General features: G+C 30.3%; 1 protein-coding gene across 3 annotated transcripts; it reads right to left on the bottom strand.

Annotated features, from left to right (window-relative positions):
* Positions 1-15,053: 15,053 nt before the first annotated feature.
* Positions 15,054-20,596, bottom strand: LOC126662309 (guanylyl cyclase 1). Of its 3 annotated transcripts, none has more exons than XM_050356243.2 (10): positions 20,341-20,596; positions 19,343-19,594; positions 19,072-19,196; positions 18,446-18,509; positions 17,990-18,064; positions 17,571-17,659; positions 17,390-17,451; positions 17,130-17,202; positions 15,952-16,027; positions 15,054-15,338 (listed from the first exon to the last, which is right to left on the bottom strand). In XM_050356243.2, exons 2-10 carry the CDS (start codon positions 19,481-19,483, stop codon positions 15,255-15,257), a joined length of 789 nt encoding a protein of 262 aa, XP_050212200.1. In that variant the 5' UTR covers positions 19,484-19,594; positions 20,341-20,596; the 3' UTR covers positions 15,054-15,254. The 3 variants fall into 3 exon arrangements, with proteins under 3 accessions (XP_050212200.1, XP_050212199.1, XP_050212201.1); XM_050356242.2 differs by having other exon boundaries at positions 18,446-18,557; positions 20,341-20,594; XM_050356244.2 differs by lacking the exon at positions 20,341-20,596 and having other exon boundaries at positions 18,446-18,557; positions 19,360-19,593.
* Between the last annotated feature and the right edge of the window lie 314 nt (positions 20,597-20,910).

Here is a 20,910-nt window from a genome sequence, read left to right as displayed (position 1 = left end):
GGTACTTATATTTAACAGAAGGGCCTTATAGTTTACAAAATCAAAACTAAGGTCTCAAGTCATTTGATTTTCAAACAAGGGGTATCAAATTGTAAATTATAACAAATATGAGATACCTTAGAGTAATTTTCTCTTATTTATAATAATATAGTCCAAGCAAGTATGTTTCAATTTATTTAGCAATATAATTTGAAGTTTGATGTCTTTTCTATAAAATGTAATTGAATATTCTCAAATTTTTTCTATTAAAATTACAAATATATGAACATATTTACCTATTATTATTAAAAATTGTTATATATATATATATATATATATATATATTGTTAATATTAAATAAATTATGAATGTGATATATAAAATATTTAAATAATCTATTGAATAAAATTATACATAGACTATTTCTTTTTGTGTTAAAAATAAGGGTTACTTACGTAAAAAAATCACGACCTTTACATATGTAGTTTCATTCTACTCACGACTTTTAAAAGGTGACATTTAAAGGCACGACCTTTCAATTTTTTTTTTCAAATTCATCACTTCAATGTATTTATTGACTAAATTTTTCAGTAAACCATTAATTAAAAATTCAAATCATAAATCGCCACTAAATCTTATTATATTTCGATTAAAGTATGTAGAATTATTAATTTTTAATTATAAAAAATACACCAAATTTTATTTTGATGGTAGATTTGAAACAAAATGAAAGGTCGTGTATATAAATGTCAACTTTTAAAAGTCGTGATTAAAATAAAATTAAATGTAAAGGTCGTAATTTATTTTTGTATATAAATAACCCTAAAAATAATGTATATTGTTAGAGAAGGAACACTTGTGTTTAGAGAAGAAAAAGGATGACAAACAATGTATTTTATATAATGCATATTATTTAACAGAATTAAATATTTTAATATCAAATAATTTTACTTTTGACACCATTGCAAAATAAATAGAACCAATACTTATTTTATACAAATTACACTAATAAAACATATTAATATCTAAAAAATACAAAAAGACAAATATAAATTATTAAAATATAAATAGCATAATTATGTCTATTTTTTTTATTAGTATACGTATAAAATAAGTTAGATTGGTTCGGTGGTTCCATTGTAGGCTTTACTTATCAATAAAAGTTTTATTTTATTCATCAAATTAGACACAAAATATCAAATAAGAACAAATTTATAACTTAAAAAATCTCCTTAAATATTATTTTATCTCATTTTACACTCTTTAATGAATTAGCAAAAAATAATTTGAACATTATATATAAAATGGAAATCAGGTGACAAAAATTTGTCAAATAACTTGAATTGAAGGTATAAAATAAGTTATTGTATTTTTTTTTCAAAATTCACAAACTTAACCTTTTTTATATAATTAAAAAGAGTGAGTATTTGTGGAAAAATTCAGACTCGCAATTTAGTAAATTGTTATCTAGCGTTATAATATTTGAGTTATATCTCATTGGTCAAACTTAACCTTATTTGATTTTTTATTTTAAATTAAAGGGGCAAAAATAAGTTTTCTTCAATGATTAAATTGTAATTTTTTAACGAAAAACATATACTCCTACAAATTAATTGTAACATTCAATTTATTTTGTGATGGTAGAGAGGTGACCTTTCATTTTGCGAGAAGAGATTGTAACCATATAGCCCATGTTTTAGCTAAATGGGGAATATTTTTCGGTAAAGATTGCATAATTGACGGGCGTGCTCCATACCCAATCAATGAACTTGTAACTTTGATTCATTAGCTATAAAAGTGCAGTGCAATTTTCCTCTTAAAAAAAATTGTAATTTTTTAACGAAAAACATATACTCCTACAAATTAATTGTAACATTCAATTTATTTTGTTCATCTAATTGTTACCTTTCGTGTATAAGTATTTAATAAAGCAGTGGGCTACCACCACTACTCACTGTAAGTGATAATTTCATCTTTTATTTTTTGTTTTATTTTTCTGCCTTCTGCTTGCTTGATTTTCCCGCAAAACCCTTTTTGAATTTCCCGCCGAAAGAGAAAACCCTATTTAAAAAAAATATAAAAATCACCTGTCACTTTCAAAATATCTTTTCATTTTAGAACCAAAATATAAAATACTCACTCTAGTCTACCATATCTATCCTTTTGGACTATTTGACATAAATTAAATGTTTTAAAAGTGACCCTATACTCTTTCTTTCTTTGAAAATACTAGGTCTAAAATGACCTACTTAACTCTTAAATTACTCTAAATCTAGCACTTTACTTAGTTTAATTTAGTAATCTCTAGATTTTAGGTCTGTTTTCCGGTTATTTTTTCTTATCTTAATCGCAATAATGTCAAACATAAACGGAAGGAATCAATTATTGTCAAATGTTTAAAAATCGGCACATATAGCACATTTTGACATATTATGATTTTTTTATAGCCATGCCCGAACCAAGCTCGGTTCGAATACAAATAAAGCTAAACCTACATTCCAACCCAAAAACAAAACGGCGCCGTTTTCACTCTTTTGTACTAAAAACTTAAGCGGTGCGTTTTAATTTTGCTCTTTTACTTTCCCTTCTACCTAATATAACTCACCCTCATTCTCAATCTTCTTCTACATTTGTCGTAAAAAAAACCATAACAATGGCTAAAACAAACATTCTCTTCGTACCCTGATATTTACTACGTAGTTCTAATCTGTTGTACATTTATGATCTGTTTATTTATTTTGAAGAGTGGAAGGCTTTTTCTAAACTCAAAGATGCTTCTTGTTTCAATGGCGAAAGGAAGACAAGCGAAGTCTAGGTGAGTTAATAAGGATCTGTAATTTAATATATAAAATTAAGGTTAAATAATGAGGCTATTTTTACAATTACGAATTTGTAATTTCCGATATCAAAATTCGGGTTAAATAATTAGTGTTGTTTTTTTACAATTTGGAATTTGTAATTTCTGATATGAAAATTAGGTTAATTTTTTTTTTTTACAATTAGGGATTTATAATTTTTTGATACGAAAATTAGGGTTAAATAATTAAGGCTTTTTGCAAGTAGGGATTTGTAATTGTTTTTAGGATAATGCTTCATCCCCAGCCTTTCCTATAACAGTGTCAATAATCGGATGTGCTTCTATTATTGTTAACTCTTACTTAAAAAAAAATCAGACCTTTAGTGGATATATGGGTTGATGTTAAAATCAGTGAAAAAGAACTTGTGACATGGAAATAAAATCGTGGTCGCCGCTTGCAAAAGTCATGGTTCTCTAATGAAAACTTAACCTATATTGATATGGTAAGTAGGGTCAAAAGAATGAGATATAAAAGTGTGAGCAGAATATGGTGTTGTATACCAAGAGGTGATTGAGAAATCTTAATTATTTTGAAGAACGACGCTGATGTGGTATGGTTTTTCAATAAAGTAGCGGAGTTTGGGTTTGCAAAAATGTTCATAGAGTGCAAAGATGTTACAAATGGATAAGATGGGCAACAAAATGAGACATATGTTGATTCACATATCCACAAATATTTAAAGATGAAATTAGAGGAGTTATTTAGGCAGATATATGATATTGTAGATGCAGATTTGGAGGAAGACGTAAATGGCCTGTCAGACGCAAATATCAAGCTTGAAGAAAATATCCAGCTTGAAGCAAATGTTCATCTTAAAGCAAATGTCCAGCTTAAAGCAAATATTGAGGATGAAATGATGTACATGAGTGATGGTGAAGAAGGGATAGATGAGGATGACGATTTGATTGGCACAAACGAGTCGGACGAAGAGTGCATTGAAGGTAGGTAGAATAATCAAACATTTCGGACGTCAAGGGTGGATAGTATTAGCAGTTTAGGGTTGGATGAGATGCTTGAAGCCCCGAGTGGTGTTTAAGATGATGACAAGCAGTTTGATGACATTTATGGAAACGCAGAATCTCATGTTGAAGGTGAACAAATTGGAAGTGACTATACGAAGACCAATGATGGGTTAGTAACACCATCAAATAGTGATGAGGATGATTTGGAGATTAGAAAGTAGAAGAAGTGTAAGTGTATTTTTTATAATCCTAAATAAAACCACGAGGGGCTATATTTTGAGGTTGGTATGCTATTTATAACCAGAGATTAATGTAGAAGTGTTGTAGAAGCTGTGACATAGACATAATATTAGGTGGGTTAGAAGTGCTAATGATAGTGCAGAATAATCAAACAGGTAACACACAATTAAGCCTATTTTTCATTTTTTATTTCTTTCCTCCACTCAAACTGATTTGACTGTCGGAGTGACCTACAAGAATCCACTTCCAGTGTCCTTGTAACAATGTTTTCTCTTATTTCAGGTGGGCTTTAGTTAACAAACACTACTAAATTATAAAATTAAAATACATATTAATTGATCATCCTTTGTAAATTGAAGGAGTAAATTGCAATTTAACCAATTGCCGGAGGGTGAGTGGGGACCTTACAAAAATGTAGAGTAGATCTGAAGTCAGTTTACATTATAGTCCTCAACATTTAATTGATGTGTATGTACTCTCTATTTTTTTCCTCTGTCCTAAATTATACTAGTTAGTTCACCTTCCATTACCCAACCAAATGACTTTTGTGACTTTCCTAGGTATCCTTATCCATTTTGTAATGGGACCAATCAAAAAGTTACTAACAAAATATTTTAGGAAGACAAATAAAAAAATTAAATCTACAGCTGAAATATTTAGTCTGTTAATTGATTCTACAACTTAAAATAAAAGTCATGATAAGTAAAGTTCAGCCATGATTTTGTCTTTCAGATTTTTCTTACTTGTAAATGAGCGTATAAAAATCGAACTGAACCGATGTAGTAGGTTCAATTCGGTTTTAATTTCTATAAATCTGAATTAAACATATATAAAATTTGTTAAGAGAATCACTACATCATGACGTATTTTAATGTAAGTTTTTATGTTGGTGAGTATTATGACCTAGGTCGATTATCGGAACTGAGATTCGATCTCATGTCCACAATAAAAAAATACATGTTCTTTTCAAATCAAAGCAATTGCTAAAAAAAAATCCCAGTTTCTATTATTTTATAAATATTGATTATCGACCGAATTAAAAATTTTCTTTTATTTGATCAGTTTGGTTTTTTAAAGTTTGGAAAACCATTCAGATCTAAACCGATGCACATCCCTATTTGCAAGGTTTTTTTAAAACTTTAAACAAATAGTCTAACCGATATCATCTATCCACCGTTTAATTGATTCAATTTTAAGTTAAACTGTTTGAAGAAAAATTAAAATATTTGCAACTCTACAATATATATATTTTATGGCGTAGCCATGAAATATTGTCACGAGGGACGACTTGTAATGGAAATATAATCGAAGATTTTTTTCGTTCCAAACAAAGTGGAATTTGGAATTATGATTTTTTTTAAATATGTGTCTCCGATGAGTAGGGGTGTGCAAAAACCGACCGAAACCGAAAAACCGAACCGAACCGACCGAAATATTCGGTTCGGTTTTTGAAATATTCGGTTCGGGTTCGGTTTTTGAAACTGGAAAATCGGATAAACCGAACCGACCGAACTTTCTTATATATATTAAATATTATCATTCATATGTTAAATTACTCAATAGTCTGGTGGTACAATGTGCTTCATACCAAGTATGGGACCACGGTTCAAATCCCCAAATTTTCTTTTTCTGTCAAATGTTAGAAAAGTAGAAGAAAAATAAAGAAAAGTGGATGAGGGGATTCGAACCCAGGTAGAAAAAATAAAGAGCATGACATTTTCCACCAAGCCACAATTTGTTACTGCTATATTTTTACGCGAACAGATATATGATTACGACCGAACCGAAGTATTTACCCAATTTCGGTTCGGTTTTTTCAGAAGGAAAAAACCGATCGGTTTTGGTTGCAAGGGTCGGTTCGGTAACCGAACCGACCGATGCACACCCCTACCGATGAGGACGGGAGCATAGATCCATATGTGAATCGCTCATTCGCTATGCTACTATGGTTCATTATTTCACCGTTTTGTATGTTTTTCTAATTTTTAGTAGCAATAGACTTGGATTGGCTTTTAACTCGGGGTAGAATCAACAAAACAGACCGATTCGATTTTAAATCATTGATTTTGCCATCTAGTTTCAATTTTTTTCCCTTAAAGATGAATTTTAGAGGGTCCTACTAATAAATGCTTTGGATGGCATTTGATTTTAGGTTATATTGTGTTTGTGTACAGCATAATCTACCTTTGTCAATTGTCCTGCATAGGTATCACATGCAGTCAATGGTCGAATCTTGAATTGCATGTTTTAGTTTCATTTCATTTCTTTTATCAATCAAGGGTTAGTTATCAGTGACGGCCAAGCCTAAATAGCGGGGTGTAATCGAATCGATTAAATTCACAAATTATTCGAACTATTCAAATTAATTATTGAATCGAATTTGAAATTTAAAATACCCGATTTATTAAACTCGAGAATATAATCGAATAGTAATTTAAGTTAGTTTAAGTCTTATATATTATACGAGTTCCAGTTCGAACTCTTAAAATGAAACTCGATTGAGCTCAATTAATTTTTGAATATTAAATCTTTAAAATCATATCAAGTTCGATGTTAATAGTATTTCAACTCAAATCAGCTATACCTCTAAGACTAATGATCAGGTATTCAAATGCATACAAAGGTCGTGTGTTCGAATCCCATCTCCGCAATTTATTGTTATGATTGATTAAATAAATTATACAAACTAACGCCTAACATCTATTTGTATTTAAATTTCTTTAATTTCTTTTATTAAATTTTTCAATATTTATTTTAAAATAAGTATTATTTGTGTATATTTTATTAAAAATTTCGTTTAATATCTTAATGATTATTTTTCAAAAAACAAACACAAACACAAACACAAAGATAAATATAATTTATCTTATTTTAGAAACCAAGATCATCCTTTACTTACTCATTGTTTATTAATTAATGGTTTTGAATTTAAATAATACCATAGTGATCATGCAAGGCAGATAATTGATCCAAGACAATTTAGTCTTTCCCATGTGATTACCAGATCAAAAATTAGTAACTCTAGATCTATACTCATATTAGATTTACGACCCTACATAATGAACATGTACTGCTAAACAAAAAAAAAAAAAAGAAAAGGCAAAAGATAAATTTCAATTCCTATATTATCACATTTTTTAAATTGAGTCCTTCCGTTATAAGTTACATGTTGAGTTCTTACACTAATCATTTTGCAGACTTAGATCCTTCCGCACCAAAAAAATATTAACGATGTCAAGTCGGACAAATTAAACTAATTAAAAAATTTACTTTAAAAAAAATTAAAATAAAAAGACTTAATTCAAAAAAGTTAATATAAAAATACATTTTTTAATTTCAATTACACTAACAACGCGTGAAATATACACACCTCATTTATGCGACCGAAGACCTAATAAAATTTAAAATATAGGGACTTAATTTGGACATATAAAGCTGGAGAGATTCAATTTAAAACAAATATAATAGTATATGGATCTAAATGTATTTTTCGCCAAAAATAAATTTCTCTCATCTTTGGTAGATCTGGTTGGTTTGTTAGAAGGACACAAAAAAACACAAAAAATTGTACCAAAAATGATAATAATAAATAGAGAGAAGTACCATCAAACCTACAATGGATTTAGACTTAAATCCTTTGAAAAAATAAATATAAAAATAGTAGACAAAAGTTGCATAATTTAGGAGAATTATACATCAAATGTCTCAACCTTTTGTAACATTAAGTTATGTGCTTCTAATTTATACATTTATTTTTTTGTTATTATTGTGTTATACTTGTGATGGGCACTAAGATTATGAATGGATCCACATGCCTGCTTTTCTTTTATGGCTAGAGATTTTTTGCAAATTGGATTGGAAATAATGCACATTGAGGAGTTGGAACAAATTTGTGTATATAAATTATAGGTTTAACGGTTAAAAAAGCTATTTTTCTGACTTCTTATATATATCTTTAAAAAATTTAAAGTTTATAAATATATTCCATTTTGATAATAATTTTATTAGAATTCTATTCAATTTTTTTACATCAACTTAATTAATTAATTTTTTAGTTGAATTTCTATATTTAAATTTGTGAAATTCAATTTCCAGACAAATTTAACTACTAATCCAGAAAATTAAAAACCATAACAAAATCTAATTTTAAATTCTCTCTATCTTTCGTTGGTTAAAAAAAATAGTTCAAAATGAGCATAAAGGACAAATGTGTATTGTACTAGGGGTGTAACCGAGTCGAGCTGAGTCGAGTACCGAGAAGATTGAGATTGACTCGTTTAATTTCGAGTCGAGTTTCGAGTTAATTTATCGAGTTTATCGAAAGCTCGTGAGCTTAACGAGTTTAATCGAGTCTTATTATTATTTAATAAATTTCAATAACAAATAAAAATTTAATAAAAGTTTAAATACGATATTTCTTTTTATATATAAATAAATTTATATTACCTATTTTATGCATATTTCTTAACGAAAGATATATGAATTAAATATTTAAGGTTCAAAATTAAAATAATATCATATCAAATTAGCATAGAAATATATAAACGAGCTTACTCGCGAGCTTTCGAGTCGAGTATCACTGAAATTGAGATTGACTCGTTTATTAAACGAGCCTTAAAAATTTGAGTTCGAGTCAGCTTTATCGAGTCAGGTTTCGAGTAGCTCGCGAGCGAGATTGACTCAGTTACACCCCTATATTGTACTATAGTGAAAATTGACATAGTTAAATTGATTGAGAAAATATAAATAGATTTTGAACAAAATTATCAAATTTCAATAGATTTATAAATTGTAAATCTTTGAGTAATTTTAATAAAAAAATAAAAGAAAATTGGGTTTTTTTAAGCACCAGTAGGCATATATTCTATGATATGTAACTTTTTGGTTAATCGGAGATAAATGAACTAAACTTGCACAACTTTTTTCCATTAAAAAACAAGTTGAGTACAGATAAATTACTAATCAAAATTCAATTAAGTTATTTTGTAGATTTAATCTAATAATGAAAACATACTTTCTTTTCTGAAAAAAAGACTCATTAAACCTAAGCTAAATATGTATGCAAATCAAATAAATTTATTAATTTATTAATTTTCTCTGAATTTAATAAATCAATTTTTTAAAGCGATTTACAATTACAGTAATCACTTTAAAATTTATCATAAATTGAAAGTTGGTGACTTATTTTGTCAAATTGCAAAACACGTTAAAATTCATAATTTTTTTATATTAATCTAAAAATAATGAAATAACTTTTATAAAATAATTTTTCATCAAGGATATGTTTTCTAAAAGCTTTCCACATGAGCTACTCATACATTTTATTATACTTGCATATATAAAATATATAAAACCTATTAATTAGAATTAAACATTTTTCTCAGTTTCAGGTTTTGATTCTTTATGAGTCATTGCCACAAAGGATGTCTAAATGAAAAATAATATCCACCAAAAGGAACATTTTGAAGATAGGAAAAAAGCTAAAGATTGTTCGATTTATGTCAATCCGCTGCATAAAGAATAAAGAATATCAATAATTTGCCACTCTTTTTATTACCATTATTTAAACTACCAACTGTCACTATGTTTAGTTTCAGTTTGACCTAAACGCAGAAAACATGAAATCAATTGTGATTGGCAATAAAAAAAATGTCTAAAAAATCAGCCAATCAAAACAGTGATATGAATGGTCTTATGGAGATTTCGAATTCAATCCTCCACAGATAGCACCGTAAACGAATCAAGCCGCTCACGGATATATAGTTTTATTTAGTTTGATAAGAACTCGTTCTTAGTTAGCCTAGTTTGAATTTAGTAATGATCAGCTCGTATATGTTTACGAACTATTCATAAATAAGTTTGCAAGCTGACTACTATGTGGGTCTGACTAAGAGCTCGTGAGTTGGTTTGTATATAAGCTGGTTAAGAATTTGAGAGCGAATTTATAAATAAGTAATTCGACGAATTTATAAGCTGTCTTATTTATGATCTCGATTATTAGCTCATAAAGTGACTTTCTAATTAGTAATTACCCTTAATTTAATACATATTATTTCTCAATCATTCTAAATTATTTTAATTAAAATTATGTTACTTTTTAAAGACAAACCCGAGTTCGAACTCACTTCCTATCCGTTTGTTTAAATACTAAACTATTCATATTTAATCTCAATGATGTTCCTTTATGTAGGTGCTAAATGAGGCTAAAGCAAACTTGACTTGTTTATCATTTAAATGAACATCGAGTTCGGCTCATTTGACATTTAATCAAACGAACATGAGTTGAATTCGAGCCGGATATAGCATTATATTCGATTGTGAATCCAAAAGAATGAACTTATCTATGTAATATATTTCACAACTCATCGGACATCTAACATATTAAAAAGGTAAACTCTTATTATTTTTATATTTCAATCGTAACATTAGTAGAAAACATAAAGAAATGAACAAATAGTGATGCAATATCGAGATGGACATGAAAGAATAAATGAATTAAGAAGAAGGTATGGAGTTTGCGTATGGAGAGACATGTTTGTATGAAAAGAAGGAGTTTATGTGTCGGGTTTGTACATATTCTTGGAACTTGTCTTCCCCACTCTTCATTTTGACTTCACTCCCTCTCTTCCATCTTCATGCCATATCACCTTCACACTTCTTTCACTTAACTATTCTTCACACTTGAATTTTCAACTCGAATCCGAGACCTCTTATATATACATATAGTTGGACATATAAAATTATGGACTAATCTATTTTACGGTTCTTCAACTTTACGTGTTTAATTTATCAGGTCTCTAAACTTTCATTTAGTCTTATTTGATCCTTAAACTTTACATTTTTAATTTATCTGTTCCTTAAACCTCCATCTAAACTTATTTAATCCTTCAACTTTACATTTTTTTTTAGTTTATCTGATCCCTGAACTTCCGTACGTTTGAAATCCGAAGAAGCGAAAAAATTAAAGTACAAGGACTAAATAAGACTAAATGGAAGTTCAGGGACCAGATGAACTAAAAATATGAAGTTCAGGACTAGATAAGACTAAATGGAAGTTTAGGGACCAAATAAATTAAAAATATAAAGTTTACGGACCTTAAAATGAGTCAATCCTAAAATTATATATTCTACGATGCATATATCATATTTGATATTTTTGAAAAGAATTTAGTGTTTAAACAAGCTTTTTAAGAATGAGTAAAGAAACCAACGAGCTATAGCTCAAATGGTATAAGCGCTAGACACAAAGTGTCAAGGTCGTGGGCAGTGGCGGAACCAGGATACTAATTTAGGAGGGTCGAAATTTTACGTTTGCCTATTAAAAAAAAATAAACTGCTGTAAAACAATTTAAATGTGTTAATTTTTAGTTGTAGGGGCGGTCTACAGGAAAAAAAACCGCCCCTAACACATGTAGGGGCGGTTTCTAGGGGCGGTTATAACCGCCCCTACGGGAAAAAAATCCGAAAAATCTATTTTTTTTTTAATTTTTTTCCGGCGAGGAGGGTCGGCCGACCCTCTTCGACCCTCTCTAGTTCCGCCCCTGGTCGTGGGTTCAATTCCTCCCACAAGCACTCCCCCTCCCCAATTATCAAAAAAAAGAATGAGTAAAGAATCGAGTTTTTTAACGAGCTTATTCACGACTCTTATTCGAACTCGTTCACGAACTCTTATTCGAGTTCGTTCACGAACCACTAATCGAGTTGTTCGTGAACCTAAACGAGCCGAACACCACTATGTTCATGTTCGACTTGTTTAAATTAATAAACATAAAATTAAGGTCGAGTTTGATTTGTTTAGAACACAAACGAACACGAACCGAGCTGAATACCGAGCTGCTGGTCACGAGCAGCTCAATTCGTTTACACCCCTAACCGATGCATCCTTATTAGGGAGGTAGTTCTGGTCAATTTTTGCCAAAATCACCTCCTTACCTTCTAAATATCTTTAAATTTTCTCACGCTACACTAAATAAGTAATTTTCATTATTTATTACTCCCTCCATCCAAATAACATAGACAAAGTTGAGTTTGCACAATAATTTAAAAATAGAGTTAAAGTAGTTATTTTTTGTTACCTTCCAATAAAAACTTTAATTTAATCATTCAAATATTTTGAATTTAAGTTATTTATCGTATGGGAAAGCTAACTATTTTTTTTTTTGGAATTGTAATTTAATTTTGAAATAGTAAGTTTGTTATTAATTTTTGTATTGGAAAAGATAATAATTAATGGTTATTTAGAGTATATAATAAAAGCGGTTGAAATCAATGAAGGATATTATCGGTATTTCAAATTGACTATTGAAATTAGGGAAAATGTTCTTTATGCCCTTAAAATTTGACTACAGGATCAAGTAAACTCTCAATGTCCGGAAATGTTCGGTTATGTCCCTGCCGTCTTAATAATTGAACAAACAGACTCCAATTTTGACGCATAAATGAGATGTTAGGGGGCCTAGTAGTCAAAATCAGAGGGTCTAGTTGTTTTCTTTTTAAAACTTTAAAACCATATTTGAACCTTTCCGGACGTTGAAAGCTTACTTGATCCTGAAGTCAAACCTAAGGGGCATAAGTGACCTTTTTTCTTTAGAATTAATAAAACAACTTTGCCTATATTTTGGTACGTCCAAAATAAGCAATTTTGCTTAGTTTTTAGGACAAAGGGAGTATAGTATTTTCATTTTTTGTCTTTTTTCAATTCGTCTATCTTATATACATGGTTTATCTACTCTATATGAGTTTATATTTCGTCAAATGGCGAGTTTTGTGAGATATATATTTTGATTTCGTTACGACATCTTAAATTTTATATTCTTTGAGATCACTTGATGGTACTCGAAATCGACCTGAACAACAAATATATTGTTGAAATATGAATTTTCTTACATTCATTTTGAAAATTTGTTTACAAATTTAATTTTAGTTTAGATCTTATTTTCTAAATTAGCTATAAATCTAATTTTTTTATTGTAATTATATATATTTGTAAATTTTACTTATTTGGCTATATTTAATTTCAGATATAGGTTTGTGAAATTTGTATTGGGATGACACATTATGTTGCCAAGAATTCCTTGTTTGATGTATTATATAGCTTAATTATAGTGGCTAGATTTGAAATACTCATTGTCTTTTTTTCATCAGTGAAATGAAATTATAATTTGACAAGAAAAGAATGAGTCAAGAGTTATTTTAATCTTTAAATTTATGATCAAATTTATATAAATCAAAGTATCTCTCTAAAAATGAATAATTATATCCAATCTTTTTTTTGATAATTAGGGAAGAGGGAGTGAGACTCAAACACGAGACCTCTTACCAAAATGCCTTTGGTTATTACCACCGTGCTACAAGAGCATTAGCTAATTATATCCAATCTTAAAACAAAAATTCATGTTAAATATTTTACAGTTGCTTTTCACGTGTCCTAAATAGAGAGACGTTGATTCAGTGGAACTTATAACTAAATTATCAAATTAAACTAAATTCAATTTATATTAACCCGTTCCACAAGCTCAAGGATCTATCCTCTACTTTTTCAAGAAATGTCAATAGAAAAAGTCTTGAATTACTCAACTCATTAATGTCCCAAATCTTGAACTTCCAAAAAGAACATAAACAGATCATCCGAGAACAACACATGAACATATATGTTTGCCCTACGCAGGGACTATAGCCCTCCAATTGTAGGACATGGGCTAGCCTCACAACAGTTTAGAACTCAGATTTGCAACAGAAAACTGGCAATGGCATGCATTTAATCCTGTCACAGGTTTTGCAGAGTTTTTTGATAGCAACATAAATGCTCACAATCATGAACTTCATAGCTTTAAGTCCACAAGAACATTACTTGTGATTTGTATTCTAGGATTTTGACAGTCTAGAATCAACATTTATTATCTCATACACTAATTCATGACTCTAGTAATGGGCTTGTATTCCCTAGTTCCACCTAGGGGCTGTGCAAATGATAATTCGGTTCGGTTCGATAGTAAAAATATCAAAATTGATCGATTTTTTAGTAATTTAGAAACCGAACATAATTTCGGAATCAAATCTCGGTTGATTGTAATGTATGATACATTTTAGTATTTAAACACAATAAAAATAATGTTATTATTAAAAACACCATGATGCATTTTATAGTTTGATTCGTTTTTTTTTTTTGGTTTTTAAAATTTGAAATCAAATCAAACAAATTTTTTTAAAAACCGGACGACCATTTTCGATTTAGTTCGGTTTAATTTTTCAGTTAGTTCGGTTCCAACTTTGGCACTCCTGAGCACACGAATGGACCCACGAGTGTAGACTGTCAAAGATGTGCATTCAGTTTAAACCAATTATTGTTTTCAAAATTGTTTTCAAAATTATAAATATTTCAGATGAAAATCAAATAAAACAAAGGCCAAATGTTATAAAAAGGGCAAACCTTTCACAAAAATTTCACAAAAGTCCTAAACTTTAAATTTTGTCGATTTTGGCCAAAAACTGATTATTTGGTTTCACAAAAGTCATAACCTTTCAATTTTGTCAATTTTGGCCAAAAATGGATTATTTGGTTTCACAAAAGTCTTGACCTTTTAATATTTGGCATGCCACATAAGCGTCACATAGGCGCCACATAGGCAAATTGAAATCAAATTGAAAGTTGGCCACAGCTGAAACTAAATAATTTGTTTTTGACCAAAATCGACAAAATTGAAAGGTCAGGACTTTTGTGAAACTTTTATGAAAGGTTTGACCTTTTTACAACATTTAGCCTAAAACAAATAAGCTCCGATTCATTTTTGATTTCAGTTTCCACCAAAAGTGGACTAAATTTTTGTTTTACTCCCAAAACAGAACCAAAGCAACGAACTAATTTAAAAAATTTGGTTCGATAACTCTCGGTTTACTTTGATTTTTGCACGCCCTAGCCGCCAGAACTCGCTCTTAGGAATCGTTTATTCTAGAGACGTCGGAATAACCACAGTGATTGCATCTGAAGATAATTTCATGTGAAAAATATACACACAATCCAAATAGAATCATCTGAATGAATATCAACATAATTATACATTTTCCCTATGATATATAATATGATAATGTACACTATGAAGTATGAACAAATGCTTAAAATCATAAACCAGACTCCATAAAAACTTTACACACATATTATGCACAATTTTAGTATTATATGCAGAAAAAAATGATGCAACCAACCAGCTGCTCGGATTTAAGTACAATGCAACGAAACATCGACATGTGGAGAATGTTGCAACGAGGAGCTGTTTTGTTCACTGCTCTTCTCTAGAGATATCTGTATGCAGGCATGAAATCAAAAAGTAGTAGTCAGAAGAGATGCTGATAAATAAGTTTTTTAATGCAAGAATTTATTGTTTCTTATACATTCAATTTAAAGTGTCTATGATCATTAACTAAAGAACAACTCAAATAAGAAAAGGGATAAATGCCACTTTACATCTAAAATAGAAACGGAAATGCTGAATAAAAAGCAAAGAAATGTGATACTGTTTACAAGAATATGTTATAAGATAAAAGTATCAAAATTTCAGAAGTGTTTCCGAAAATGGAAATACAAGACCGAAATTTAGAACCCGACAAGTTTTCGTGCAACATAGCTTCATACTGTAAATGGACATATGCTAAAATTATGGCAAAATCAGACCATGGGACAAAATGCATTCAATCAACTTGAATTTTCAAGATTATAGTAAGAATTAAACCCCCCCCAAAAAATCTTTTTGAGCTTTCTACCAAGGTGGTAATATTTTAGTTTTGAGCATAGCCACTTCATGCAGTAATAATGGTCTTTTGCTTTAATTGTACCATAATTAGAAAATAGCTTTTTTATTTGTTAAGATGTAGTCAAATTTCTGATGCCATGCACACTACAGGGAGAGGTAGATTACCAGGAGAAGATCTTCATCGGTGCCATATGATTTGCGTGCTTCTTCTAGGCATTTTGATGAGATTCTCTCACTTATCCTGCATTGATTCCCAAATTTCAGTCTCCCATTTTAAGATACAAGTAAAAATTATTAGCAGACCGGAAATTAGCTGAGGAAAGGTTTCAACATTCCAGGAAATGAAATGAAATGCAAAGTTGGAAGCTGTGCTCTAAAAGTAGGTCATTAACATTGTCATGCGTTTAAGAAAGCCAATGACTATTAGTTTCAGTGGTGATGTTACGATAGCTAGCTGTTATAATATATTCCTATATCTTAGCTTAAATATTTAGTTAGTAGATAAATATAAGTCTCAGACTTATTTAGGAAGTAGTTTTATTTATTTCTTATTTAGTAATAGTATATGTTTTATTATTAGAATAGGATTCTTTTAGAACGTATTCTAATTAGGACTCTTTTAGATTACCTATTGTAATCAGGAAAGGATTCTTCTCTATTTAAAAAGAAGGAATTTGGAATAATAAACCAATCAATAAATTCAATTAAAGTTTGAAAAGAGAAAGTCTCTTTTTCATTAGTAATAGGTCACTCGAAGAAAGGAGGAAACAAAGGAAATCTCGTCACGGGTCTGTTCGCCGAGAAATCTGCTAGATTTCCTTTGTTTCCTCCTTTCTTCGAGTGACCTATTACTAATGAAAAAGAGACTTTCTCTTTTCAAACTTTAATTGAATTTATTGATTGGTTTATTATTCCAAATTCCTTCTCTTTAAATAGAGAAGAATCCTTTCCTGATTACAATAGGTAATCTAAAAGAGTCCTAATTAGAATACGTTCTAAAAGAATCCTATTCTAATAATAAAACATATACTATTACTAAATAAGAAATAAATAAAACTACTTCCTAAATAAGTCTGAGACTTATATTTATCTACTAACTAAATATTTAAGCTAAGATATAGGAATATATTATAACAGCTAGCTATCGTAACAGGTGAGCTGTTAGCAACTCAGATTCCAAAATACATATTTAAATCCGTCACTATTATGACGGATTCTGTCCGTCACAAGTTGACTGTTTTTCTTGTAGTCTTTGTCGTGATTAGTATATGTCCTATTTTTTTGGTATTTGACATACGGATCAGAGGGAGTTCATTAGAATAAGAAAGAGAAGACAGATATACCTAGAACTGGCAGGGTCTCGAATCTCAAATTCATCTGCACTTGCATCATAGCCACATATCACAACATAGTGACCTACGGAGACAAAAAAAAAAAACTTATGTAACGAAATGGTGCTAACCGTAATTGTCTCAAACAGAATAGTCCTTGCAACATATAGTTTTGTCGAAATTATTAGCAAGCGAAAGTGATTTGCTAGATTATATGCAAGAAAGTGAATATTCAGACAAGCTTAAGAAACAAAAAATTATCTGTTGCTCACCCGTGTAGCTTGAGTTGCTTCTATTCAAGCCAGAAAAAATAACATCCTCCATCCAAGACCGACTAGCATGAAATATTACCAAAATAGTAATATTAGAGCAATGTCACATATAAAAAGCAACTGGAAGAGAAGGATTTTGAGATTTATAGCTCAATTTATACAAAGATTTTAAGATTTATACCTCAATATATACTGGTCGACCAAAGCGATTGCAATGTATCTACCTGACAAGATCAAGAGAGCAATCTCCTTTACATTGATTGACCTGCACTGTAAAAGGGGAAGGTTCACAAACATACACTAAAGTCACATTGATACAATTATAAAAATCAAGGTCTGTTTTGTGAGAGATTTATTGTTTTGACTAATCCGACACCAACACAAAGTCTACTGTTTCAGCAATAGTAAACAAAAACAGTTTAAGTCGTTCACTTCAATTGCATTAATGCAACAACCTAACTTATAGAAACATCGTGTGCAAACTCTTTTAAGCTGCGGGCAATTGTTGCAATATAATTCCAAAACAGAAAAGCCATGCTTGCTGTAACTGTAAGACCATGAATTATAATTGATTTCTCCTGCTAGATGAATATTATCTACCTGTATAGTAATCCCTTTTTCTCTTGCCTCTTGAAAGAGCATGTCGACTCGCACCAGATCAGTAGGCAATTGCTCCTGCAACAAAGTAGACCTTGTCAATATTACACAGACTAGTGGCCAATATCTTCGAATAATTGATTCTCATAGGGACGAAGGTATTACCAACAATTAACCAAAGAAAAACAAATTAAATAACTATCCAGTATGGATGCACAAATAAATAGGTAAGGTGAAATTCAGATTTATTCGTCGAGTCCGCGCTGACTACTGCTGGCAAAGGGTCACCCATTCATTCATGCAGGACATTATATCGAATGGCAACAAAAAAATATACATATAAAGGTGCTTTAACACTGTACTTAGTAGTAATATACTTGAAAATGAAGATGAACTAGCAAACACCTCTTTACAAGTTATTATCCAAGGGACATATTGTTCACAAAAAAAGAGTTTTACCTTGTAAAATGTCTCGGCAGAATAATTTGGGTTCGCTCCAAGTGTTACTGTGAAGTAGGAGAACCTAACAGAAAAATTCTGGAGTAAAAATGCCAGATCAACGGTCCAAATGCTGCAAAGAGGACATCAAGAGTACAATTCACAAAATTTCACACCAACTTGTAGACAGAAAAACTATATAAATTTTGATAACTTGAATGTAACACTCTCAACAAGTATCATAAAAAAAAAACGAAAGAGAAATGGCCGCATCAGGCAGCATTATTTTCCCAAGAAACCAACAAAGGTCTTATAGCACAATAAATTAAATCATCACAGAGCATCTGCATTTCACACTGACCTCACTAAGAACTAGATTTAGTAACTTCCCAAGATGGTTCTTCCCAAGCATCTGAAACTAATTATTTTCATCTAGCAAATTTTATGACGGTTTTTGTATTAGCATATTCAAGTTTCATGCTTATATCAAGTTTTTTGATAGCCTCTAATTAGCATGTTCAGGAAAGTTTTTCTCTTGATTAGTTAGCATATACAAAAATCCTACACATGTAAGCTGCATCAGACCCTCAAATATACTTCCGCAAGGCAAGAAATTACATTTCTGATTTTGGAAAGCATTGACATACCTAGTTGTGCAGCATAATTCTTCCAAAGTCTGAATGCTGCAATTATTGATGCCAATAGTATTCAGAGTCATGAGAACACAAGCAAGGCCGCAATCCCAGGAGTGCAGCTGGCTTATATGCGGAACCTAAAATGAACCAAGATAATGTATTTAGGTTAAAAAAGTCACTTGCAAAAAAAATAAAGATGATCAGCAAAACCTAAAATCCATTTAACCACATTGTTTTCAACCGTGAACACCCCCCAAAAAGTATAAAGCCGTCATGCCCTTACTTCTACAAAGTGCGAACCTGCCAATATAGCATCTTGGCATTCTCTTGCATTTACATGATCTCCGTCTGAACCGTTCACCTTTTCATCTGCTGCTTCTTCCACATTCAAAATCTTGCTCAATAGAAAATACAACGCCCACATTAATGACCAAAAACAAAACCCCACAGTAATGTTAACACTCAAACATCGCTTGATCTACTCGGTAGATATTCCCAGATAGCTTGCTCTTTTCAAAACTGCAAAGATTCTCACCTGTTGCAAATTTTCACATTCGAGAGTAAGAATAAAATCTCCACTAACTATGAAAATGAAAATACTACAGCAATTCCAAATTCGTCCATAATATGCTTGTTCAAGTTCAACCATGTTACAACTATCTCGAAAAGGTCCCAAGAACTACATAACCTTCACCCAAAAAATTATCATAAATTCATAATTATGTTAGTGTAAAATTGAGATAAAACAAGTTTAACATTCACTAAAACAACAGCTACAACATTAAGCAATCACAGCATTCAAAAACAAAGATCCTAACCAAAATGATTAAGAGTTTCTCAATTAACTTAATTCAGTAGCTAAATTAATGACCTAAGATGAACTTATGTAAAAAATGATTAACTACAATTCAACTAATTTCTTAAACTAAATAGCACCGACACTTCATTCAATCCACGTGTCCAGTTTCGGACACTTGACGTTTTGGACAACAAACTTCATCTTTTTACATAGAAATCTTAAAATAACACTGTTTCTCCATGTCCTTGCAACCTTAATAAACTTCCAAAAACAATAATACAAAAAGTAGAATTCCACATTATTATCAAACAAATTATAATCAATAACAGCTAATACAACACCTCAGCAAGATCATATCAAAACAAAAAAAAACCTTCTGCATTAAATATTACAAAATTACAAAATCTTTACAAATTCATCAAGAAACAAACTTGCAAGTAAATATAAATGCAAAACACAGATACCCTTATGAAAAAGATTACCTCTTTAATTCTTTTGAAGTGATTAAAAGCGGATTCAGCTGGTAATTGTTTTAGCCGTTTTTTCTTGAAAATTCTTGGATAATTCTCTAAAAATGAACGTTTCTTGGTGTTTTAAATTTGGTATAATTAATCTGTTTAGCATTAAAAATAGAAGAGGATAATCAAGAACTGTGTTATGATCGTGTTGAGAGACAATTGGGTCCTGATTTGTTGCTACCGACTGCTAATAGTTAGGTGTCAAATGGTTGGCTTGCGGTTGGTGTTTTCTACAAATTTACATATTTTCTTTTTGGGCTTTTGATCGAAGTTTGTTGCCAGCTTGGCTTTTGGGCTTTTGATTAACATGCGGGTTTAGGCGGACTTATACGATAGAAAGGAAAGAGGAAATTACATGGTATACTCCTTTTCCCTAAAACTTTGTAAAATTACTCCTACTAAAAGTACTTCGGCAAGCGTGCGTGATTCCTAATTTCCATTTTCATATTTACGCCTTTCTATATATATGCATGCATGTGATACTTTTTTTTGTTTATTTAATAACACTAATTGTTTTTATTCTTCCATAATTAT

This window comes from Mercurialis annua, linkage group LG8 (genome assembly GCF_937616625.2).
Source record: "Mercurialis annua linkage group LG8, ddMerAnnu1.2, whole genome shotgun sequence".
In the NCBI taxonomy this organism is placed as follows: Eukaryota; Viridiplantae; Streptophyta; class Magnoliopsida; order Malpighiales; family Euphorbiaceae; genus Mercurialis; species Mercurialis annua.
Note: the sequence above shows the minus strand (reverse complement) of the source record. Positions and strands in the feature narration are given on the sequence as shown.